Raw genomic sequence first — 25,466 nt, 5'->3', positions numbered from 1 at the left:
ATGGCGGCGGAAACGCTGCTGTCCAGTCTGTTAGGACTGCTGTTTCTAGGGCTCCTAGTACCTGCAAGGCTGACCGGCGGTGTCGGGAGCCTGAACCTGGAGGAACTGAGCGAAATGCGATATGGGATCGAGATCCTGCCATTGCCTGTCATGGGAGGGCAGGTGAGGAGGCGTAGAAGGGGCGAGGGTCCCGGACAGAAGAGGAAGAGGGGGAAAGGTGGAGGGAAAAGGGCAGCTGCGGAGTCTGGGCGGAGACTAAAAGCTCCGAGAAGAGTAAGGAGAGCTCTTTCGGTGACTCCTGGGGATCGCAGACAGACCCAGTCTCCCCGGACCAGGCACCGCGAGGGGTGGGGCTTCTCGTTGCCGGCTCCAGCACCCAGCGCACGGAGAAAACACCCAGACTCCGCCCCCGTGGAGAAGTGGATGCCCTTGCCCCGTTACAGCTGGAGAACTTGTCTTCAACTGGGCTTTTCCCCAGGGTCTGAAGAGGGATCTCGTTATTCTCCCTGATCCCAGTCTCTCTCTGCCCTCCTGCCCCCCGACCCTCACTTCTTTTTTAGAGCCAAGCTTCGGACGTGGTGATAGTTTCCTCTAAGTACAAACAGCGCTACGAGTGTCGCCTGCCAGCTGGAGCTATTCACTTTCAGCGAGAAAGGGAGGAGGAGGCACCTGCTTACCAAGGGCCTGGGATCCCTGAGTTGTTGAACCCAATGAGGGACGCTCCCTGCCTGCTGAAGGTGAAGGAGCCGGAGCGCTGGCGACGGGGGCTGGATCTAGGGAAACTGTAGGAGTTAAGAGGCCATTGGCAGACTAGACATATAATACCGACAGGACAGAAGCATAGACTCTATAACTACTGATAACATTTTGGTGGATGTAGGGGAGGGTTAGGATAAAATATCTCTGAATAAGCTGGGCGCAGCAGCGCACACCTGTAATCACAGTACTTGGGAGGCTGAGAAAGAGGATTACAAGTAGAAGGCCGGCCTCAGCAATTTAGCGAGACCCTGTTTAAAAAAAAAAAAAAATCTCAGCCGGGCGTGGTGGCACACACTTGAAATCCCAGCATTTGGGAGGCTGAGACAGGAGGATCTGAGGTTCGCAGACAGCCTTAGCTACTACTTAGTGAGGCCCTTTGCAACTCAGTGAGACCCTGTTTCAAAATAGACTAAAAAATAGGGCTGGGTGAGTAGGTCGGAGGTAGAATGCTTCTGGGTTCCATCCCCAGTACCTCAAAAATAAATAAATAAATAAATAAATAAATAAAATAAACAACTCAGAATAGGTTAAATCAAGATCGAGGTGCCTAAATGGAACAGTGTGGAGCAGGAGGGGCAGGCCCTTCATTAGAGAAGCCCAATGAAGTCACCACCTGCTCCATCTCTCTCTGCCCCAGTATCCTACTTTATTTTCATCATGGCACTCTTTATGATCTGAAATCATCTTATTAACTGAATCAGTTTGTTTATTGTTGGTCTGAATCCTGGCCCTAATGAGGTCAGAGAATTTTCTTGTTCAAAGTTGCATCCCCAGTGGCTAGAACAGTGTAAAGAATGTTGTAGATGTTCAGTTAAGAAGCTGGGCATGAAGCCGGGCGTGGTGATGCATGCTTGCAATACCAGTACTTGGAAGGCTGAGACAGGAGGATTGCAGGTTCAAAGCCAGCCTCAGCTACTTAGTGAGGCTCTCAGCAACTTAATGAGACCCCATTTAGAAATAAAATATAAAATAGGTCTGGGAGTATAACCCTCAGGTAGAAAGCCTCTGAGTTCCACTCTCAGTACCACACACACACAAAAAAAGAATAAATAATTAAATGAAAGTAAAATAAACTAAAATAAATTTTAAAATAAAATAAATAAGAAATAAAATTGGGCTGGAGAGTAGCCCGGAAGTAGAAAGCCTCTGGGTTCCACCCCCAGTACCACAAAAATAAAAGTGGTTTTAGGATCTTCTTTGTTTTCCTGGTTTGAATGCTTCCAGGATACCATAATTTCTTTTTTTTTTTTTTTTGGTAGTACTGTGGTTCCTGGAAGCCCTTCTACCTCCGGGCTACACTCCCAGACCTATTTTATATTTTAGAAACAGGGTCTCTTACGCCAGCGCGGCTGGCTTTGAACCTGCGCTATTCTCCTGTCTCTGCCTCTCAAGCGCAGGGATTACAAGCGTGCGCCACCATGCCCGGCCATAATTTCTTTTTTCTTTTTTTTTTTTTTTGGTGGTGGTACTGGGGTTCCTGGAAGCCCTTCTACCTCCGGGCTACACTACCTCTGGGCTACACTCCCAGACCTATTTTTTACATTTTCATTTTGGAAACAGGGTCTCCTAAACCAGTGCGCGCGGCTGGCTTCGAACCTGCGCGATCCTCCTGTCTCTGCCTCCCAAGCGCGGGGATTACAAGCGTGCGCCACCACGCCCAGCCATAATTTCTTATTTTTATGGAAGATAAAGACAACTTTAAAAAAATCTTTAAAAGCCAGGCGTGGTGGCGCACGCTTGTAATCCCAGCATTCGGGAGGCTGAGACAGGAGGATCCAGGTTCGCAGACAGCCTCAGCTACTTAGTGAGGCCCTCTGCAACTTAGTGCGACCCTGTTTCAAAATAAAGATTAAAAAAAATTGGGCTGGGGGTGTAGCTCAGAGGTAGAATGCCCCTGAGCCCCATCCCCAGTACTGCCAAAAAAAAAAAAAAATCTTTAAAGGAGAAATTGAAAGACCACAGGGGAAGGTCAGCCAGACTTTAGAAGTGTGTCTCCAACTGCAGGAAGAAAATAGCTGTTCCTGCTCGCTGGGGGTCTGGAGGATGCGTAGGGAACAGAGGGAGCGGAGAAGCAGACGAGAGGTCATGTGCCTCGGATCCAGGAGACTCGCGTTCTAGGAAGAGGCATGTGCACTCTCCCTCTGATTGTTCATTTTTTAATTGTCAGACCAAGGACTGGTGGACCTACGAATTCTGTTATGGACGCCACATCCAGCAGTACCACATGGAAGGTGACTTGCCTCTACATTCTCTCTAAGCCCTCAGCATCATATCACGGAAGGTGACCCGCCTCCCCAGTCCTCTTCCCTCCTCATCCTCTTGAAAGAGGATGGCAGCCTTTACTGTGGCTTCTCTTGCAGATTCAGAGATCAAAGGTGACGTCCTCTATCTCGGCTACTACCAATCGGCCTTCGACTGGGATGACGAAACAGCCAAGGTGGCAAGAGTTCGGGATTGGGAGAGGAATGGGTCTAGCTACAGACTGAGAGCCGGGTCAAGAAGGGGAGGATTAACTGATGTGTTTCTTGGGGCTTGGTGGCCATCAGGACAGAGTCCCTGGGCCTGGATCTCTTGAGTCTCAAGGTCCCGATGGGGCTGCGGTGCCATCCTTCTATGTGCTCTCCTTCTCATGTCCCACCCTCCTGCCTCATGTCTTCTCCAGGCCTCCAAGCAGCATCGCCTGAAACGCTACCACAGCCAGACCTATGGCAACGGGTCCAAGTGTGACCTGAATGGGAGGCCCCGGGAGGCCGAGGTTCGGGTGAGTCTTGAGAGGGCATTGACAATCCACACTCTTAAGGGCGGGAAGTGGTGATACAGCATATGGTCCAGAGGGTTTCTCCCAAACCCTGAACTCGGCATTTAAGGCTCATTTCCAGCTGCCAGCTAGCTGTCATTGTCTAGATTTTCAGAGGTACTGCAAGTCAACATTTCCCAGACACCCCACACAAACACATCAACCACCCTTAATCTTTCCCACTAGTGCTTTTTTTTTTTTTTTTTTTTTTTTTTTTGGCGGTACTGGGGATGGAACGCAGGGGCATTCTACCTCTGAGCTACATCCCCAGGCCTAATTTTTATTCTTTATTTTGAAACTGGGTCTCACTGAGTTGCAGAGGGCCTCACTAAGTAGCTGAGGTTGTCTGTGAACCGTGATCCTCCGGTCTCAGCCTCCCAAATGCTGGGATTACAAGCGTGCGCCACCACGCCCAGCTCACAGTGCTCCTTTCTATTACTTAAGTTATATATATATAAATATATATATTTTTTTCCTAATACTAGGGATTGAACCCAGGGGCATTCTACTTCTGAGCTACCCCCCCAGCCCTATTCTTTATTTTGAAACAGGGTCTAAGTGGCAGAGGGCCTCACTAAGTAGCTGAGGGTGGCTGTGAACCTTCAATTCTCCTGTCTCAGCCTCCCAAATACTGGGATTTATAAGATGCACCACCACACCTGGCTCCTAAGCTATAAATCTGAGTGTCAGTCCTTGATTCTTCCTCCTTCCATTGTTCCCTCTGTCCTTCATTTAGTAACTCTCTTTAGTGACGGTTTGCTGTTTACCTGGGCCGAGGCAGTGCTCAGCTCTGGGATACAGTGATGAGCAAGCAGCCCTGCCCTTGTGGAGTGCGTAGACTAGAGGGGAAGACAGATGCTAACAAAGAAACAGAGAAATGAGTTTGTGATTACAAAGTAAGATGTGAGTTGAAAGAAAGCAATCTAGCTCTCTCAGAGTAAATAACAACACATCCATTCTACTTTTAGATACGTCCTAAAATTCTTTCCACCTGGCATGGTGACTCATGCCTATAATCCCAATACTTGGGAGGCTGAGATAGGATGCCCACCTCAGCAACTTAGCAAGACCTTGTTTAAAAATAAAAAGGGCTGGTGATAGAGTATTTACTAACCTACACACCTGTTGAGAACCATGTAACACCTACCAGAGTTAGCTCTCTGGGATACAGATTTGCACAGGCAAATGTGTGCTGGTCAATGTTGAACACTCAGACTCTCAGGGTGAGGTGAAGCCCTGGTTTGTAATGTTCATGGTATAAATATTTCCACCTTTCAATATGATGTCAACCGTCATGCATTTTGTGTGTGTGTGTGTGTGTGTGTGTGTGTGTGTGTGTGAGAGAGAGAGAGAGAGACTGGGGATTGAACTCAGGCGTATTCTACCTCTAAGCTATACCACCACCCAATTTTATTTTTATTTATTTATTTAGCAAGTCTGGGGGTGCAACCCAGGGGGCATTTGACCTCCGAGCTACACCTCCTGCCCTATTTTTTTATTCTTTTTTTTTTTTTTTTCTTTGGTGAGTCAGGGATGGAACCCAGGGCCATTCGACCTCTGAGCTACAGCCCCTGTCCTATTTTTTATTCTTTATTTTGAAACTGGGTCTCACTGAGTTGCAAAAGGCCTAAGTAGCTGAGGCTGTCCACGAATTGTGATCCTCCTGAATGCTGGGATTACAAGCGTGCGCCACCAACGCCCGGCTCTTTTCTTTATTTTGAAACAGGGTCTCACTAAGTTGCAGAGGGCCCTACTTACTAACTGTGGCTGTCCGCAAACCTTGATCCTCCAGTCTCAGCCTCCTGAATGCTGGGATTACAAGCGTGCACCACCATGCCTGGCTCCAATTTTATTTTTTATTGTGAAACAGAGTCTTGCTAAATTGCTGAGTCTGGTGTCATACCTGCAAACCTCCTCGCTCATCCTCCCAAGTACTGGGATTACAGGTGTGCACTATCACTCCTGGCTCATCTTGCAACATTTACGAAAACCTACCAGGTGGTTCTTGTGAGCTGGTGTAAACTGGCTCTAACATACCACTGCAAACCTGTGTCGCTTCTGTGCCTGGTCCTGGAAAACCTTCAGTGATTCTGCTTTGCACAAGGGGTGAGATCCAAACCCTTTAGCACTGATCATAGCGATCGAGGGAAGTGGTGGGAAACCGTTCAATTCTGGATATTGTGAAGGGAGAACCAAGAAAATTTGTTGATTGAAGGTGGGACAGAGTTAATATGACTCCAGGGTTTTTAGGTTGAGCAACTGAAACAATAGAATTATCATTTACTGAAATGTGAAGGAGTAGGTTTGGGGGAGGAAATGAGGTTGGTTTTTTTTTTTTTTTTTTTTGGTGGTACTGGGGTTCCTGGAAGCCCTTCTACCTCCGGGCTACACTCCCAGACCTATTTTTACATTTTTATTTGGAAACAGGGTCTCCTAAGCCAGAGCGCGCGGCTGGCTTCAAACCTGCGCGATCCTCCTGTCTCTGCCTCCCAAGTGCGGGGATTACAAGCGTGCGCCACCACGCCCGGCGATGAGGTTGGTTTTAAGACCAAAGGTTGAGATGCCTGTTAGACATCCCAGTGGTGATTTTCAGTTTGCAGTTACCTCTGTGACTCTGAAACTCGGGGACAAAATCCTGGCTGGAGGTAAAAACACTCATTGTGTTTCTGCCACATTGGCCTTCTTTCTGTCCTTTGAACCGTTCGGTCTCATTGTTCCCTCTGCCTGGGACAGTTTTCCCATAAGTCTTTGCAAGGCCGGCTCTGCTCTCTCATTCAGGTTATATTCAAATGACACCTTTACAGGAGGGGAGATCTGATACACAGACACACACCTGCGCACACTGGCACACACACACACACACACACACACACACACACACACACACAGCCTTCCCCTGGTAAGCATCTGTAGTGTTCTGTAATAACAGTGTTTCAAGACATGTATCATTACCTGAAATGAATTCATTAAGTTTAATATCTGTATGCATAGCCCCACTAAAATAAGCTCCAGAAAGGCAGGACAATGCCTGTCTTGTCTTCTGCCGTGTCCTCGGTGCCTGGAATGGTGCCTGGCCCCACACAGGTGCCCAGTGTTCCAATGAACAGACGGAACGGGTGATAAGCCAGCTCAAATGTCATGTTTCATAACTAACCCAGAAAGTTGGGTTCCTTCAGTGTTTCATACGCAGACACCCACATCCACGTCCCCACTGGCATCGCACACATGTCTACCCTGTCACAGCACTTCCCTCATTGTATTCTAATGATTCCTATGGTGGTTCATACCTTCGGGGGGGCTTCCAAGAACTGAGGGCAAAGACCGCATCTTCCTCCTATCTGTGGAACACACACCCTGTGTACTGGGGATAAAAGGGCAGCTGAGAGGACTGCCCCGCCTGTAGGAGACAGATGTAGGATAAACCCTTGGACAAGTGAAATGCATGCCACAGGGAGCATACAGGGAAGGAACTGAGTCCAGGGTGAAGGGAAGGCTGTGGAAAGTGACCTTTAGTATTCATTCATTCATTCATTCATTTTTGTGGTACTAAAGATTGATCCCAAGGGCATTCTACCTCCAAGCTATGCTCCAGCCTTTTTTTTTTTTTTCCTTTTCCTTTTTTGTAGTACTGGGGATTAAACCCAGGGGCATCCTACCTCTGAGCTACACACCTAGCCCTATTTTTTATTCTTTATTTTGAAGCAGGGTCTCACTAAGTTGCGGAGGGCCTCACTAAGTAGCTGAAGCTGGCTGTGAACATGTGATCCTCCAGTCTCAGTCTCCCAAATGCTGGGATTACAAGTGTGCGCCACCACGCCCAGCTTTTTATTCTTTATTTTGAGACAGGATCTCACTAAGTTGCAGAGGGCCTAAGTAGTTGAGGCTGGCTGCCAACCTGTGATCCTCCTGTCTTGGCCTCCCAAGTACTGGGGTTACAAGTGTGTGCCACCACGTCCAGAGATTTTTTTTTTTAATATACTATGCCAAGTGTGATGGCCCACGCCTATAATCCTAGTATTTGGGAAGCTGAAACAGGAGGATTGCAGGTTTCAGGACAGCATCAGCAAGTAGTGAGACTCTCATCAACCTAGCGAGACTTGTTCCTAAATAAAAATAAAAAAATAGGACTCAAGGTTTATGTAGCTCAGAGGTAGAATGTTCCCACCTTCAGTCCCAGTAACGCACATGCACGTGCACACGCACACACACGTACCCATGTCTTTGAGTTCTTTCCAACTCAGTAATAAAAGGCTTCTTTGTAGCCAGGAGTGGTGGCATACACTATAATCCTAGTACCTGGGAGGCTGAGATAGGAGGATCACAGTTTTGAGACTAGCCTCAGCAACTTAATGAGATTCCACAGCAACTTAGACCCTGTTGCAAAATAAAAAATATAATAGGGCTTGAAGTGTAGCTTGGCAGTAGAATACCTCTGGGTTCAAATTCCAATTCAAAAAACAAAAAAATAAAGCCAGGTTTGGTGGCGCACACTTGTAATCCCAGCATTCAGGAGGCTGAGACCAGAGTATCGCAGTTCGCGGACAGCCTCAGCTACTTAGTGAGGCTCTTTGCAACTCAGTGAGACCATATTTCAAAATAAAGAATAAAAAATTAAAAAAAAAATAGGGCTGGGGGTGTAGCTCAAAGGTAGAATGCCCCTGGGTTCCATTCCCAGTACCACAAAATAAGTAAAAAAATAAATAAAATAAAATAGGTCTGGGATGTAGCTTGGAGGTATAATGCCTCAGGGTTTAGTCCCCAGCACCAAAAGCAAAACAAAACAAAACAAAACAAAAAAACTTGATCATGTATACAGTTGCTGCTGTTCTGTTAGATATTTGTAATTTTTTTTCTATTTTAGTGGTATTGAACCCATGAACAGTCTGCCTCCAAGCTACATCTCCATCCCTTTATTACTTTATTTTATTATTTTAAATTTTTTTTTTTCCAGTACTGGGGATGGAACCCAGCGGCATTCTATCTCCAAGCTATACCTATTTTTTATTTATTTTGAAACAAGGTCTCACTGAGTTGCAAAGGGCCTCATTATGAGGCTGGTTGCAAACCCGGATCTTCCTGTCTCAGCCTCCCAAATGCTGGGATTACAAGCATACGCCACCATGCCCGGCCTATTATTTTATTTTAAAACAGTTTTGTTAAATTGGTGAGGCTGGCCTTGAACCTGTGATCCTCCTGTCCTGGAATTACAGGTGAGTGCCACAAACCCAGCTTCTACTATCATTTATTTAAATAGTTCCCTGTTGATGCACATTTAGGTTGCTTCAGTTTTTTTATTAAGGCCTACATTATTAGTCCAAGAACCACCTTTTGATTTTGTTTAGCTTATTATCTATTTTCTTTTTTTTTTTTTTTTTTTTTTGGTGGTACTGGGGGTGGAACCCAGAGGCTTTCTACCTCTGGGCTATACTCCCAGACCTCTATTTTATATTTTATTTGGTAACAGGGTCTCACTAAGTTGCTGAGAGCCTCACTAAGTAGCTGAGGTTGGCTTTGAACCGGGATCCTCCTGTCTCAGCCTCCCAAACGCGGGGATTACAAGCGTGCGCCACCATGCCCGGCTTTATTATTATCTATTTTCTATTCCATTAATATCTGCTATTTTTAAATTTTTTTTTTTTTTTGCAGTACTGGGGATTAAACCCAGGGGCATTCTACCTTTGAGCAACACCCCTAGCCCTGTTATTCTTTATTTTGAAACAGGGTCTCACTAAGTTTTGGGTAGCCTCACTAGGCCTCACGTGCACTTTTCCTGTCTCAGCCTCCCAAGTTCTAGGATTACAGGCATGCACCACCACGCAAAGCTTATGATTTCCTTCCTGCTTTCTCTGTTTGTGGTGTTACATGCCTGTAATCCTGGTAGTTGGGAGACAAACAGGAAGATGGCAGGTTTGAAGGCGTGCAGCCTCAGCAATTTAGCAAAATTCTCAGCTCCAGGATTCAATCCCCAGTACCACATTAAAAAACACACACACACTCTTATTAACACAAAAGTGCTGCAATGAATAATTCTGTACCTACAAAATATATATAGATTCCATTCCTGGAAGTAGACTTGTGTAATTTTAACATGTACTGCCAAATTACCCGACTTAGGTAAATTATTCTCCTTCCAGCAATGCATGAGAATGCCAGTTTCTGTATAGCCTTGCCAACGTAGCATATTTTTAAACTTTTCAATTTTGGCCAGTCATCAGCTAGGGATCGAATAACTATTTCTTAGTTTGGCTTTAATTTGCATTTAAGAAAAGATGTGTCACCGTACTCATATTTCAGAGCCATTTGTCTCTTTTTTACTCTTTTTCTTTTAACCATCTATGTTCTCTGATCAGCTTCCTAGTGGCTTATTTATATTTTTCATCTCAATTTATAAAAATTATTTTTTATTTATTTATTTATTTTTGGTGGTACTGGGGTTCCTGGAAGCCCTTCTACCTCCGGGCTACACTCCCAGACCTATTTTTACATTTTTATTTGGAAACAGGGTCTCCTAAGCCAGCGCGTGCGGCTGTCTTCAAACCTGCGCGATCCTCCTGTCTCTGCCTCCCAAGCGCGGGGATTACAAGCGTGCGCCACCACGCCCGGCTATAAAAATTCTTTATACATTAGATATAGATCATCATTATTTTGTCCTCTAAAACTTCTTTTATTGTTTTTTTTTGGGGGGGGGGCTTGCTGCGATTGAACCCAGGGCCTTGAGAGTGCTAAGCCTACATCATACCACTGAGCTCCACCCCAAGCCCTCTTTCCTGTAACTAACTAACTTTCTCTTTCTCTCTCTCTCTCTCTCTCTCTCTCTCTCTTTCTCTCTCTCTTCTTCCTTCCTTTCTTCCTTTCTTTCTTTCTTTCCTCCCTTCCTTCCTTCCCTACTTCCTTCCTTCCTTCTTCTGGGGATTGAACCCAGGGGCATTCTTCCTCTGAGCTACACCCCCAACGCCCCAGCCCTATTTTTCATTCTTCATTTTGAAATAGAGTCTCACTAATTTGGGGAGGGCCTCACTAAGTAGCTGAAGCTGGCTACAAACCTGTCATGCTCTTGTCTCAGCCTCTCAAATACTGGGATTACAAGCGTGCATTACCATGCCCGGTGTGTGTGTGTGTGTGTGTGTGTGTGTGTGTGTGTGTGTGTGTGTGTGTGTGTTACTAGGGATTGAACCCATGGGCGTTCTACCACTTAGCTACACCCAGCCCTATTTTATTCTTTATTTTGAAAGAAAGTCTTATTGAGTTCCTGAGGCTGTCCTCGAACCTGTGATCCTCCTGTCTCAGTCTCCCAAGTACTGGGATTACAAGCGTGCACCACCATGCACAGCTTCCTGAAACTTCTTGAGCAGGGTGCTTACCACACTGGTTTTAAGTCTTCCTTAATTATGCATTTAAAGTTACTCACCTCATTCTAAGTAGTCTTTCGGTTGCATCTCTCAAGTTTTGACATGTTTTCATTTTCATTGTGATTTCTACCTTGCTCAAAACTTATTTCGAGCCAGGCGTGGTGGTGCACACTTGTAATCCCCACGCTTGGGAGGCGGAGACAGGAGGATCGCTCAGGTTTGAAGCCAGTCGCGCTAGCTTAAGAGACCCTGTTTCCAAAAATAAAAAAATATATAAAATAAGTCTGGGAGTGTAGCCCGGAGGTAGAAGGGCTTCCAGGAACCCCAGTACCACCAAAAAAAAAAAAAAACCAACAAAAAAAACAAACTTATTTCGAATCATGCTTATTATATTTGCTTATTATATTTCTAAACAAATAAAATTGTGGTTGATTCCGAATATTATACCATAGTGCTCATGACTCTTTGGTGATTGTTGGGAATTTCTTTATGGTGAATTTTTTTAAATGGTATGTTTGAGCTGGACATGGTGGTATATACCTGTAATCCCAGTACTTGGGAGGCTGGGACAGGAGGATTGGAGGTTTGAAGCCAGCCTCAGTAATGTAATGAGGTTCTCAGCAACTTAGGGAGACCCTGTTTTCAAATTAAAAAAAAAAAAAGTTTTAAGAATTGGGTGTTAGAAAATACAGGGATAGTCAGGCTTGGTGATGCATGCTTGTAATCCCAATACTTGGAAGACTGAGGCAGGAGGATTGCATTTCATGGACATCCTCAGCTACTTAGGCCCTTCGCAACTTAGTGAGACCCTGTTTCAAAATAAAGAATAAAGGACTGGGGATGTATATCAGAGGTAGAATACTCCCGGGTTCAATCCCCAGTACTGAAAAAAAAAGAAAAAAGAAAACAGGGATAAAAGCGACATGGCTCAATAGATCAGAACAGGCTTTATTTGGAATAAAGCCTGGGAAGGGAACTGACACACAAAAGAGCCCACGAAAGTCAGAAGCCCCTTCCTTACAGACTAGGGGCCTTTTCTGTGGCGTCTGGAGTGAGGGAGAGCAAAGCAGTTGTGTTTCTCTGATTGGTGAGCTTGACAGCAGGCCAGGCAGATAAATTTTTAGAGCTGGGAGCAGGGGGACGTTCAGAGGCTTTCCCCTCCATCCCCGAAGTCCTTTGTTCTTGACCTCCTGCAGCCAGGCCTCACAGTCAGACCTCACAATGCCCACACTGGGGGCACACCCTGGAGGTAGAAGGCCCCTGGGTCTCATCCCCAGTACCACAAAAAATAAAAGTTGAAAAAAAAATTTTAAATGGTATGTTTGTGTTTAAAAACATGTATTTTCTCTATTCAGTTTAAAATTCTAATCAATGCAGGGCGTGGTGACACACATGTGTAACCTCAGTTAGTAAGGAGGCTAAGGCAGGAAAATTGCAAGTTTGAAGCCAGCTTGGGCAACTTAGTGGTTCCCTGTCTCAAAATTAAAAAATACAAGGGGTGGGGTATAGCTCAGTGGTGAGTTGAATGCCCCTGGATTCAATCCCCAGTATCCCCCCCGCCTTTTTTTTTCTTTTTCTTAAACTAATTTTATGTTGAGTTGGCCAAAACATTATTGAAAAGGATATGTTAAAATTCCCACTTTGAGCTAGACATGGTGGTGCACACTGGTAATCCCAGTACTTGCGAGGCTTAGGACAGGTGGATTACAGGTTCAAGGACAGCCTCAGCAAATAGTGAAACTCTCATTAACCTAATGGGACCCTACTTCAAAATAAAAATAAAATAGGGCTAGAGGTGTAGCTCAGAGGTAGAATGCCTCTGGGTTCCATCCCCACTGCCATAAAAAAATAAATAAAATTCCCACTGTGAGCCAGGTGGCTGGTGAATGCCTGTAATTTGAGTTCTTGGGAGTCTGAGATAGAAGGAACACAGATTCAAGACTGGCTTCAGCAACCTAGCAAGACCCTGTTTCAAAACAAAAAATAAAAAAGGGCTGGGGGGTGTAGCTTAATAGCAGAATGACTCTGGGTTCAATCCTCAATACTAAAAAAAAAAAAAAAAAAAAAAAAAAAATTCCCACTATGTTTTGTATATGGCACTATCACTCTGAAACTACAGTAAAACTACAATAAAAGTATAAAACTACAATAAAAGTATAAAAACTACTCTCACAATGGTGGTGGACTTGGCAGTTTTGTTAATTTTCTTCATAGGTTTCAGTCTTGCTTTAATTCTCGAGGGGTGTGTATGTGTGGTCCTGGGGAAGGAGCCCAGGCATCTATCTCCAGGCTATACCCCCAGACCTGTTTTATTTTTTACTTGGAAACAGGGTCTTATGAAGTTGCTGAGAGCCTCACTTAATTGCTGAGACTGGCTTTGAACCTCTGATCTTCCTGTCTCAGCCTCCCAAGTACTGTGATTACAAGTGTGTGCCACCACACCCAGCTGAGCCTATTTTAATTTGAAATTAAGTGATTTTTAGGTTGTTTTTGTTTTTGCAGTACTGGGGATGGAACCCAGGGACATTCTACCTCCAAGCTACACCCCCAGTCCTATTTTTTATTCTTTATTTTGAAACAGGGTTTCACTGAGTTGCAAAGGGCCTAAGTAGCCGAGGCTGTCTGCGAACCGTGATCCTCCTTTCTTAGCCTCCCAAATGCTGTGATTACAAGCGCGCGCCACCACGCCCAGCTTTAGGTTTTCTTATTTTTTTGGTGGTACTGGGGTTCCTGGAACTCCTTCTACCTCCGGGCTACACTCCCAGACCTGTTTTTACATTTTTATTTGGAAACAGGGTCTCCTAAGCCAGTGCGCGCGGCTGGCTTCGAACCTGCACTGTCCTCCTGTCTCCGCCTCCCAAGCGCGGGGATGACAAGCGTGCGCCACTACGCCGGCTCAGCTTTAGGTTTTCTAATGTTGAACCAATTTTTCACTCTTGAGATGGACCCAATTTAATTATGATATATATTATCCTTAACTATTCAACTTGTTTTTGTTGTTGTTTTGTGTGTATGGCACTGGAAATTGAACTCAGAGACATTCTAGCTCCAAGCTAAAACCCAGACCTGTTTATTTTGTTTGTTTTTCAGTCTCCCTGGGTTGCTAAGAGTCTTGCTAAGTTGTTGAGGCTGATCTCAAACCTGCAATTCTCCTGTCTCAGCCTCCCAGATACTAGGATTATAGGTGTGCACCACCGTGCCTGGCCAGTTGATTGATTGATTGATTGATTGATTGATTTGTGGTACTGGGGATTGAACCCAGGAGAATTCTACCTTTGAGTTACACTCCCAGCTCAATTTTATTTCTTATTTTGGAAACAGGGTCTCACTAGGTTTATGAGGGTCTCACTATTGCTGAGGCTGTCCTCTAACCTGTGCTCCTGTCTCAGCCTCCCAAATACTAGGATTACAAGTGTGCACCACCACACCTGGCCAGTTTTTTGGTTTTTTAAAAGCCTTTTCTAAACATGCTTGTGAGAGATACTTATATGTAATTGTCCTTCCTAGTACTATCCTTCTAATATTTTATTAATATGATTATAGTAGCCTCAAAAATAAATTTTAAAATGTACTTTTTCTATACTCTGAAGACCATGTAAAATTGGAACTTATATGTACAATGTTTGCTACAATTCACCTGTAAAATCATCTTGGCCTAGCTTTTTTTTGTGGAAAGGCTTTCTGGGATTGTTACTGGTGATTGAACCCAAGGGCATTCTGCCTCTATCTACAACCCCAGCCTTTTTATTTTTTATTTTGAAACGGGGTCTTGCTAGGTTGCTGAGAGTTTCACTAAGTTGCTGAGGCTACCCTTGAACCTGTGATCTTTCTGTCTCAGCCCCCCAAGTACTAGGATTACATGTGTGTGCCACTAAGCCTGGCTGTGGGAAGATCTTTAATTGATGATTTATTTCCTTTACCAGTTTTTTTTTTTTCCTTTACCAGTTTTATAAATATTCAGTTTCTGTTTTTTACCTGTTTTACTTTTTAGGACTTTACTTTTGTTTTACTTTTTAGGACTTTTTTTTTTACTTTACTTTTGTTTTACTTTTTAGGACTTTGTCCATTTCATCTGATTTTTTAGATGTATTGGCATAAAATTCTTCATTATATCCTTCTGTTATCTTTTTAATCGTAGCATCTGTAAGTAGGACCCTCTTTTTATTTCTCTTGCATTATTTTGTCTCGCTCATTTGTTATTGGTCAGTCTCTGCAGAGTTTATTCAGTTGTATTAGTCTTTAAGGGACTAAGTTTTGGCTCTATTGATTTTTTTATTTCATGAATTTTGCCTAAATTCTCACCCACCTACACACCCACCCCCGCCGACATATTAGGGATCAAATCCGAGGCCTTGAGCATATTAAGCAAACACTTCACCACCAAGCTACACTCCCAGCCCCACTCTAATCTTTTTTTTTTTTTTTTTTGGTACTGGGGATGGAATCCAGGGGCATTCTACCTCCGGGCTACACTCCCAGCCCTATTTGTGTGTGTGTGTGTGTGTGTGTGTGTGTGTGTGTGTGTGTGTGTTACTGGAGGTGGAACCCAGGGGCTTTTCTACCTCTGGGATATACTCCCAGACCTGTTTTATATTTTATTTGGAAACATGGTCTTACTAAGTTGCTGAGAGCTTCACTAAGTAGCTGAGGCTGGCTTTGAACCTGCGCGATCCCCCTGTCTCAGCCTCCCAAGCGCTGGGATTACAAATGTGCGCCACCACGCCTGGCTTCTATTTTTTTTTTTTTTTTTTTTTTTTTTTGGTGGTCCTGGAAACCCTTCTACCTCCGGACTACACTCCCAGACCTATTTTTATATTTTTATTCGGAAACGGGGTCTCTTAAGCCAGCGAGACTGGCTTCAAGCCTGCGCGACCCTCCTGTCTCCGCCTCCCAAGCGCAGGGATTACAAGCGTGCGCCACCATGCCCGGCTTTATTCTTTATTTTGAAACAGGGTCTCCCTGAGCTGCAAAGGGCTTTGCTAAGTAGCTGATGCTGGCCGCAAACTGCCATCCTCCTGTCTCAGCCTCCGAAATGCTGGGATTACAGGTGTGCGCCACCACGCCTGCTCACTCTAATCTTGATATACCTTTGTTCTCCTTTTTTTGTGTTCATTTTTACTCTTCTTTATTGAACTTCTTGAACTGAATGCCTAGCTCATTCATTTTTACTTATTTGTTTTGTGGTGCTGGAGATTGAACCTAAGGGCAGTCTACCTCTGAGCTACACCCCCAGCCCTATTTTTTATTCTTTATTTTGAAACAGGGTCTCACTTGGTTGCTGAGAGTTTTGCTAAATTGCCGAGGCTGGTCTCTAACCTATCGTTTTCTTCCTTAGCCTCCCAAGTACTGGGGTCACAGGCATGTGCCACCATACCTGATCGCCTCCTCCTCCTCCCCTTCCCCCTTGTCCTTTCCACTCAGGTCCAAAGTATCAACACTCACTAGGTTAGTGCTTCTGTCTTTGTTGTTTTGATGGAACCAGGGGCCTTCTACCCCTGGGATACACCCCCAGCCCTATTTTATTTTTTATATGGAGACAGGGTCTTAAGAGGCTGGCTTCGAATCTGCGATCCTCCTGTCTTAGCCTCCCAAGTACTGGGATTTGAGGTGTGCGCCACACCCTGCTTTGCCTTTGTTATTACAGCAGCATAATATTCCATTGCACGTTTGTTTCATTGTCTCTTTCTCTCTCTTTTTACCTTATGGGGGATTGAATTTCCAGGTAGTCTACCTCCAAGTTATACCCCTAATCCTTTTATGTTTTGAAACAGAGTCTTGCTAAGTTGCTGAGAGTCTACTGGAATTACAGGTGTGCACCCCTACATCTGATTGGTCCCACATTTTTTTTTCTTTTTTTTTTTTGTGGGAGTCTGGGGATGAAACCCAGGGCCATTCGCCCTCTGAGCCACACCCCCTGCCCTATTTTTTATTCTTTTTTTGTGTGTTTGGTACAGGGGATGGAACCCAGGGGCCTGCTACCTCCAGGCTACACTCCCAGACCTATTTTATATTTTATTTGGAAACAGGGTCTCTTAAGCCAGCTGAGGCTGGCTTTGAACCTGCGTGATCCTCCTGTCTCAGCCTCCCAAGCGCAGGGATTACAAGCATGCACCACCACGCCCTGCTTTTATTCTTTATTTTGAAACTGGGTCTCACTGAGTTGCAGAGGGCCTCACTAAGTAGCTGAGGCTGTCTGTGAACCGCGATCCTCCAATCTCTGCCTCCCAAATGCTGGGATTACAAGTGTGTGCCACCACGCCCGGCCTTGGTCCTACAGTTTTGATGAGCAATCTTTTTATCTTCAGTTCTAAATGTTGATGTATTATTTCTACTTTTTTTTATCCCCTGTGGTGCTAAGGATCAAACCCAGGGCCTCGTTGATGCTTGACAAGTATTCTGTCATGAGCTACATCCTAATCCCTATTTCTGCTTTGAACTGTGAGTTTTTTAGACGTTTCTTCTTCTCCTGACATTTGGGTTTATTCTAGCTATCTTTTATTGATTTCTTGTTGAGTTACCTTGTAGTAAGACAAATGTGATACCACTTAGAGTCCTCTTAAATTTTTTTTTTAATTTGGAAACAGGTCACACTAAGTTGCTGAGAGCCTCACTAAGTAGCTGAGGCCGGCTTCGAACCTGTGCGATCCTCCTGTCTCAGCCTCCCAAGCATGGGGATTACAAGCGTGCGCCACAATGCCCAGCTCTCTTAAATTTTTTGAAACTTGTTGTATGATGTAATATGCATTGATTTCTGTTGAGTTAACTCATGTTTATAGTATAAGGTAGTGTCCACCTTTATTATTTTACATGCAGATATCCAAACTATTTCCAACGGAATTATCTCAGCAACCTTGAACTTCCCTGTAACTCTGATCACTTCATGTTGGCTTCTTTGAGACTCTTGAAGCTCTCAGTTCTTGGGGTGGCCTACCTCCCTGAGCAAAACTTCTGAAATCTTTCTCTGGAGTTGGGGCAGCGATTTTCATCTCTTGGAGTGACATTCCTGCTTGAGCAGGGAGCTGGGCAGGGACCACAGCCTCTGGCCTCTCAGGTCTCTATACTTTTGTAAAACCTCCACCCCTGAGTGGCTCAGGGGAAGGCAGTCAGGGCCCCAAGATGCTTGTTCTCTTGCACTTGAGAAAAGCTGCCTTCTAAGCGGAGCTGGGGAAGGAAGGAGCCTCGGTCTCTTGACCACATTTGCTAGGAATTGAGTCTCTGCACCTTGGATCTGGGGACAGTTTGAGGCATATTGGCAGCCTGCCCTCTGGTGAAATCCCACGGCCATGACCGGGTGTTGAGGGCTAGGGAGCCCCGGGTTCTGAGCACTCACCCAAGCGGCCCTTCTGTCAGACTGAGCTGGGGCTGGGGCTGGGGCTGGCGCAGAGGGGCCGGCAGCTGGGGCTCAGGTGCCACAGCTCTCACTGTTAAAGAGTCAGTGGATTTTCTTAAATAAACATTTCCTTGTTCTTTGTATAAACTTAGGAAAATTTCCAATGACTTTAGATTTTTTTAAATTTCTTTTGTGTGTGTGTGTGTGTGTGTGGTACTAGGGATGGGACCCAGGGGCATTGTACCTCCTAGCTACACACCCAGCCCTATGTTATATTCTTTATTTTGAAACAGGGTCTCACTAAGTTGCGGAAGGCCTCACTAAGTAGCTGAGGCTGGCCACGGACCACGAAGTTGTGAGTTTATTCTTTTTTTTTTTTTTTGCAGGTCTGGGGATGGAACCTGGGGGCATTCGACCTCCAAGCTACACCCATGCCCTGTTTTTTATTCTTTATTTTGAAACAGGGTCTCACTAAGTTGCAGAGGGCCTCACTAAGTAGCTGAGGCTGTCCGCGAACCACAATCCTCCTGTCTCAGCCTCCCGAATGCTGGGATTACAAGCGTGCACCACCATGCCCGGCTGTTTTTTCCATTTTTGCCAGTTATAGAGTTTCACTGGGGAACAGGTCTCTCTCCCCTCACGGTGCTCTTCCAGAAGTAGGGCTTCTCTTTCTTTCACTTCTTCTAGTTACTTTAGAAATTATAGTGGTGCATGCTTAATTAATCAAAAGCTAACATTTCTCCTATTGCATATCTTTACTCTCTTTCTGAATAATAATAAGAACCTTAGAAGTGTGTGTGTGTGTGTGTGTGTTAGTAGAGATTGAACACAGGATTGTTCTACCTCTAGGCCAGATCCTCAGCCCTATTTTATTTTATTATTTGTTTTTAATTTTGAAACAGGGTTTTACTAAGTTGCTGAGGGTCTGCTTGCTAAGTTGCTGAGGCTGGCCTTAAACCTGCTGATCTTCCTGTGTCAGCCTCCTGAGGGATTACAGGCATAAGCCACCATACCCATCTTAGAGCTTGTTTTTTTGCCATATGCACATATTATTATTATTATTATTATTATTATTATTATTAGTAGTAGTAGTAGTAGTAGTAGTAGTAGTAGCAGCAGCAGCAGCAGCAGCACAGGGGATTGAACCCAGGGACATTCTGCCTCCAAGCTACACCCTGGCTCTTTTTTATTTTTTATTTGGAAATAGGGACTCACTAAGTTGCTGAGGCTTTCATTAAGTTGCTGAGGCTTACTTCAAACCTTCAATCCTACTGTCTTGGCCTCCAAAGGCCAAGAATGACAGGTGTGTGCCACTTCACCCAGCACCATATGCACATACTTTTTTTCCCCCTTTGGGTGGTAATAAGGATTGAACCCAGAGATGGTCTAGCTCCAAGATGTACCCCAACCCTTTATGTCTGTTTTGAAACAGGGTCTTGTTAGGTTGCTGAGAGTCTTGCTAAGTGGCTAAATAGATATGTATACACACATATATACTCATAAAAATATAAGGCAAATATATATATGTATTTATACACTTTTTTTTTTGGTGGTGGTACTGGGGGTGGAACCCAGAGGCTTTCTACCTCTGGGCTATTCTCCCAGACCTTTTGTATATTTTATTTGGAAACAAGGTCTCACTAAGTTGTTGAGATCCTCACTAAGTAACTGAGGCTGGGTTCGAACCTGTGCGATCCTCCTGTCTCAGCCTCCCAAGCGCAGGGATTACAAGTGTGCGCCACCACACCTGACTATACACATTTATATAAAGCAAGAAAGTGAAACAAAAATTGGCTAGTCACCTACAGTAAGCTGCCTGAGTCTGGTTCCCATTTCACCATTGACCAGCTGGTCACCTTGAACCAGCTCCTCAACTGCATCAAACCTAAGTGTTTTGTTGTTGTTGTTGTTGTTGTTGTTGTTGTTGCTGTTGTTTTTGCGGCACTAGGGATGGAACCCAGGGGCATTCCACCTCCAGGCTACACCCCAGCCCTATTTTTTATTCTTTATTTTGAAACAGGGTCTCACTGAATTGCAAAGAGCCTCACTTAGTAGTAGCTGAGGCTGACCGCAAACCGCGATCTTCCTGTTTCAGCCTCCCAAAGGCTGGGATTACAAGCGTGCGTCACCACGCCCAGCTAAACCTATGTTTCTTAAGCCACAAAGTTGGGATACTAATACCTCTCTTACTGAGTTTTTGTGACCAATAAATGAGCCAATCTATGTAAAGTGCCACAAAATATGTGACATTGTGTGCGTATGCGTATGTACAGTGTTAGACACATAATAGTGCTTAATAAAAGCCAGCAGCTCCAAAATCTAAAGCTAGTTATTAGAGGTCCTTAGCGTTTCTTTCCCCTTTCTGTCCCGGCAGTTCCTCTGTGACGAGGGTGCAAGTATTTCTGGGGACTACATTGATCGTGTGGATGAGCCCTTGTCCTGCTCTTACGTGCTGACCATTCGGACCCCTCGGCTCTGTCCCCACCCGCTCCTCCGGCCCCCTCCCAGTGCCGCTCCACAGGCCATTCGCTGTCACCCCTCCCTGCAGCCTGAGGAGTACATGGCCTACCTTCAGAGGCAGGCTGGTGAGTGATTAGAAGAGCAAGGAGAGGTGGGGGGTGCAGCAGAAGGCAGGAATGCATGCATACCCCGTTGCATGCTGGTTTTTGGTAGACTCAAAGCAGTACGAAGGTAAAATCACAGAGGACCTGCAAGACCTGGACCACCAAATGTGGAGCGAGACCAAGGCTGGGGTGGTTTCCCCAAAGAAAGCAGGTAGGACCTGGTTTTCCCTAATCTGTGAGATGGGCCTCCACCTCTTCCTTCCCCCTAGTCCTGGCCTGTACTGACGGGTGCGGGTGGGCCAGAAGGTTGCCATGGGCCCTGGCAGTTGAGAGGAAAGTGTACCCCATCCCGTTCGCTCTCTTCCTTTCCCCTTCCTTATGGATTTTCTCCCGTTCTCTGTACCATAGATATAAGCCCTACCAAGGACGGCAGTAAGGAGTCAGATTTTTGGAAGATGCTTGATGAACCAGAGGACCAGGCCCCAGGAGGAGAGGAAGCCCAGGCGGAGGTAGGAGCCGGCTTCTGGGATGCTTTTCCATGAGGCTGGACCTGGGCTTTGGGATGGGAGGGTGCTTGGAGCTGAGGCCATTATGCAGTGACCTGCATCTGCCCAGAGATGGAAGGATATCCCCAGATCGATTGCCTGAAGAGCATGGTAGGCATCAGCAAGCCTCGTACTTGAGTCTGCTCTTTCTCCTCATCAGGAACAAGACCTAAACCTCGAGCCTGCGGCAGATCCAGCTCCAGGCCCTCCTGATGGTGAGTCAGCCCTCCATGTTTCCTTCGCTTCATGCACCTGAATGTATTTTAGGGCTGGTGGGGCTGGGGTTGGAGGGGACAGCTAAACACCCAGAGAGAGAGGAAGGGAAGGATGGAGCGAAAGGAAGGGAAGGACGGAGGGAGGAAAACCATGTGGGGAGAGGGATGTGGTGCCGGGAATTAAGCCCAGGGCCTCACACAGGCAATCTGCTACTCAGCTACATCTCCTGCCCCAGAGAACATATTTGTGCCTGAGTTAGTGCTGTTGTAGATAGCAGCACTGTTTGGAGGAGATAGTAGGGCACAGAGGCTCTGAGACTTACTGACTTTCTATTCCTAGAAGATTTCACTTAACCTCAGTTTCCTTACCCATCAAATGTGGGTAATGTCGGGTGTGGTGGTACACACTTGTAATCCCAGTACTTGGGAGACTAAGACAGGAGGTTTGCAGCCAGCCTCAATTACTTAGGCCCTCCACAGCTCAGTGAGACCCTGCTTCAAAAATCAAAATAAAAAAATAGGGCTGGGAGCCAGGTGTGGTGGCACACACTTGTAATCCCAGTACTTGGCAGGCTGAGTCCAGATGATTGTGGGTTTGAGGCCAATATCAGCTACTTAATGAGGCCCTCCACAACTTAGTGAGACCCTGTTTCATAATAAACAGTACGGCTGGAGGTGCAGCTCAGAGGTAGATGCCACTGGTTCAATCCCAGTACCACACACACACACACACACACACACACACACACACACACACACACAATTTTTAAATGTGGGTAACGACCCCCACCTTAGAGGACTGTTGTGATATGGATGAAGATGAATCTATAATTCATAACAGAATGCTTAGAACTTAGTGGACAACGAATGGTTAGTATTTGTGGGAAGGGGAGAGAGCAGGAAGAGCCCTCAGCCCCAGAATCTTTCTGTAGTCCTAAAAGCCAGAGTTTTTGCAAAAAGGGCTGCAGAAGTCTGTGGAAGAGCTGGGGACCAGCAGCTGGTCAGCATGCGGCCGGCCCACTGTGAGCTTGCTCTCCGTCGGGTCTATTTGTCCCTCTCAGTTACCAGATAAGGTAGCCCCTGGAGCCAGAGACCATGCCCCTCCTCGGTCTCTCATTGCCTCTCCTTAGGAATCAAAAGAGCATTTAAAACATGGCAGCTCCCTGCCTATTCTCTCCTCGCAGATTTTCAGAACAATGTGCAGGTCAAAGTCATTCGGAGTCCTGCAGACTTGATTCGATTGATAGAGGAGCTGAAAGGTGGATCAAAAAAGGTAGCCCCTGCTCGAGGGAGGGGAGGGCCCTGCCTCCTGTCTGGAAGCATTTGAAAAGCCACCCTGCCCGGGCCTGCATTGGGCCCAGTAGACCTGGCTCCTGCCCTACTCTTCCTGAGTCCCGTGCCACCACAGTCCACTGTTGGCCCCCCCATGTGTCACCACTGAACCCCAAGGCTGCCTATCTCCTTCTCCCCAACCTCCACCCAGGGGAAGCCGATTCCAGGCCAGGAGCAGCCGGGGGAGGACACTGCCGAGGCCCCTCCAAAGGAGGCTGAAGTGAAGGAGAAGGGCGACACAGAGCATCAGAGCAAGGGGGAAGAAGAGGCGGACGGCGGCGACGGGGACGAGGACGAGGACGAGGACGAGCGGCAGTTACTGGGAGAGTTTGAGAAGGAACTGGAAGGGATACTGCTCCCGTCAGACCGGGAGCGGCTCCGCTCGGAGGTGAAGGCCGGCATGGAGCGCGAACTGGAGAACATCATGCAGGAGGTGGGTGCAGCGTGGCTCTGGAAGCTGCCCAGCTGCTGGGCCTGGGGGCAGGATGGGTGGTTCACTGAACTGAAAGGGGCAACAGGGAACCGATATGAGACAGGGATGAGACCCAGATATCAGACTGTCCTGGAGGGTCGCCCGCCGGCCCCAGCTCCCCAGGCCCTCGACTCTCGTCCTCTCTTGTGCATCTCAGACAGAGAAGGAGCTGGACCCCGATGGGCTAAAGAAGGAGTCAGAGCGTGAGCGGGCAATGCTGGCTCTGACGTCCACACTCAACAAACTCATCAAAAGGCTGGAGGAAAAACAGAGTCCAGAGCTGGTGAAGAAGTATAGGAAAAGGAGAGTTGTCCCCAAAAAGCAAGCCCCACCACCCCATCCTACAGGTGAGAGTGGTCAGAGAAGGAGCAGCAGCTGGGCCGGTTGTCTGTCCCCCAGGTGGGGCTGTTCCCAAGGGCACCTTGTTCTTTCCCTTCTGAGAGTGCACATCCTCTTCTTACTTTCTGGAACACCATTCTCTCTGTTCTCCTCCCTGTGCACGGTTACCTCCTAGCCATCATCTGGAAGCAGCTTTTTGGATGTGTCTGTCTTGATCCCTGGCTTGCGTCTGTGCACCCAGCTGAGCATGCGGCCCGTCACATAGATATTAACTGGCTGACTTTGAGCCCAAATGTGGAAACCACACACCTGTGAAGGATGCAGCCTGTCAGCCTCAAGACTTTGCAGAGGGAGTGGCCCAGCATCAGGGCTCGGAGTGGGCGCACCCGGCTGCACACGAGCCACTAGCCTGGGCACTTTAAGACTTACTTCTTGCATCTCCCCATGTCCATTCCACAGGGTTCTGTAGGTATGGAGATCAGACATTCCAAGTGGAACATTCCAGTTTCAAACCTTCTATCCCACTCTCTGTATAAACACTGAAAGGTCTTTGAAGTCCTAGCACACGAAGGACCAAACCAGGGTTGTCCAATCTGCTCCTTCAAGCAAAACATTTTTGTTGGTGCATGGGGCCTGAGTTTTGCTTTCAGAAAACACAGACCTTTTCCTCTAGGTGGCAGGCAGAATCACCGAGTGGTGTGGGAAGAAGGCAGGCTGCAGCTGGGGTGAGCAGCACTAGATTTTTTGAGCCCTGGCTCAACACTTTGAGATGGAAGAGCTGTCAAAACCAGTCGATGGCTTAGGAAGTGGTGACCGCCGCAGCCCTACCCCTGGAGTCACGGCTGTGCTTTGTGTCTCCCTGTGTGTCTCCCCCTCTAAGAGGAGGATCCTGAGCACAGAGTCCGGGTCCGGGTCACCAAGCTCCGTCACGGAGGCCCCAATCAGGATCTGACTGTCCTCGAGATGAAACGGGAAAACCCACAGCTGAAACAAATCGAGGGGCTGGTGAAAGAACTGCTGGAGAGGGAGGGACTCACAGCTGAAGGTGGGCCCTGGCGGGCGGGCTACGAGCTGTTGGAAGGGCTTGCCACGGAAGCGGAGGGGCTGGGTCAAGGTGGACCGGTAACCTTGCCTGGGGACCCGAGGCTCCCGGCCTCCCCTCCTCACTACCCATACTGCTCCTTTCCAGGGAAAATTGAGATCAAGATTGTCCGCCCTGGGGCAGAAGGGACTGAGGAAGACGCACGCTGGCTGACTGATGAGGACACCAAGAACCTCAAGGAGATTTTCTTCAATATCTTGGTGAGAAATCCTACCCCCTTCCCAGCATGCAGAGCTGCTGGGAGCGTCATCTGAAGTCACACAGACATGTACACATACACACACAAACACACACCACATAATCACACACAACACAGACATACATCACATACACACACACATTTACACAGCCCACGCATATACACACACATACCCAGCCTTGCCGCATGTGATCTCTGGTCTGGTATCAGAGAGAGCCCCTTAGGAGGCTGTGTCCTTAGCCCCTGCCTTCCCCACCAGTCCAGGGACCTCCATGGGTCCTGAAGCCCCCAGCCTCCCTGGCTCCTGAAGCATCTACGCTCCCCCTCCCACCCCCAGGTGCAGGGAGCTGAAGAGGCCCATAAAGAGCGCCAGCGGCAGAAAGAGCTGGAGAGTAACTACCGCCGGGTGTGGGGCTCACAAGATGGCGAGGGCACGGGGGAACTGGAGGAGTTTGACTTCTGA

The 25,466-nt window shown here is 46.7% G+C and overlaps 1 protein-coding gene across 7 annotated transcripts; it reads left to right on the top strand.

Moving 5' to 3' along the window:
* On the top strand, positions 1 to 25,466 carry OS9 (OS9 endoplasmic reticulum lectin; the record flags this gene model as incomplete). Of its 7 annotated transcripts, none has more annotated exons than XM_080705411.1 (15): positions 1 to 162; positions 561 to 737; positions 2,927 to 2,990; positions 3,120 to 3,196; positions 3,422 to 3,520; positions 20,610 to 20,820; positions 20,909 to 21,010; positions 21,208 to 21,308; positions 21,505 to 21,559; positions 22,744 to 22,832; positions 23,043 to 23,279; positions 23,521 to 23,710; positions 24,583 to 24,747; positions 24,892 to 25,004; positions 25,341 to 25,466. In XM_080705411.1, 15 exons carry the CDS (start codon positions 1 to 3, stop codon positions 25,464 to 25,466), a joined length of 1,968 nt encoding a protein of 655 aa, XP_080561537.1. The 7 variants fall into 7 exon arrangements, with proteins under 7 accessions (XP_080561537.1, XP_080561536.1, XP_080561539.1 ...); XM_080705410.1 differs by having other exon boundaries at positions 23,043 to 23,324; XM_080705413.1 differs by lacking the exon at positions 24,583 to 24,747.

This window comes from Muscardinus avellanarius, assembly GCF_963383645.1.
Source record: "Muscardinus avellanarius genome assembly, chromosome: 11".
In the NCBI taxonomy this organism is placed as follows: domain Eukaryota; kingdom Metazoa; phylum Chordata; class Mammalia; order Rodentia; family Gliridae; genus Muscardinus; species Muscardinus avellanarius.
The sequence above is the reverse complement of the archived record's forward strand: the minus strand, read 5'-3'. Positions and strand labels throughout refer to the sequence as shown.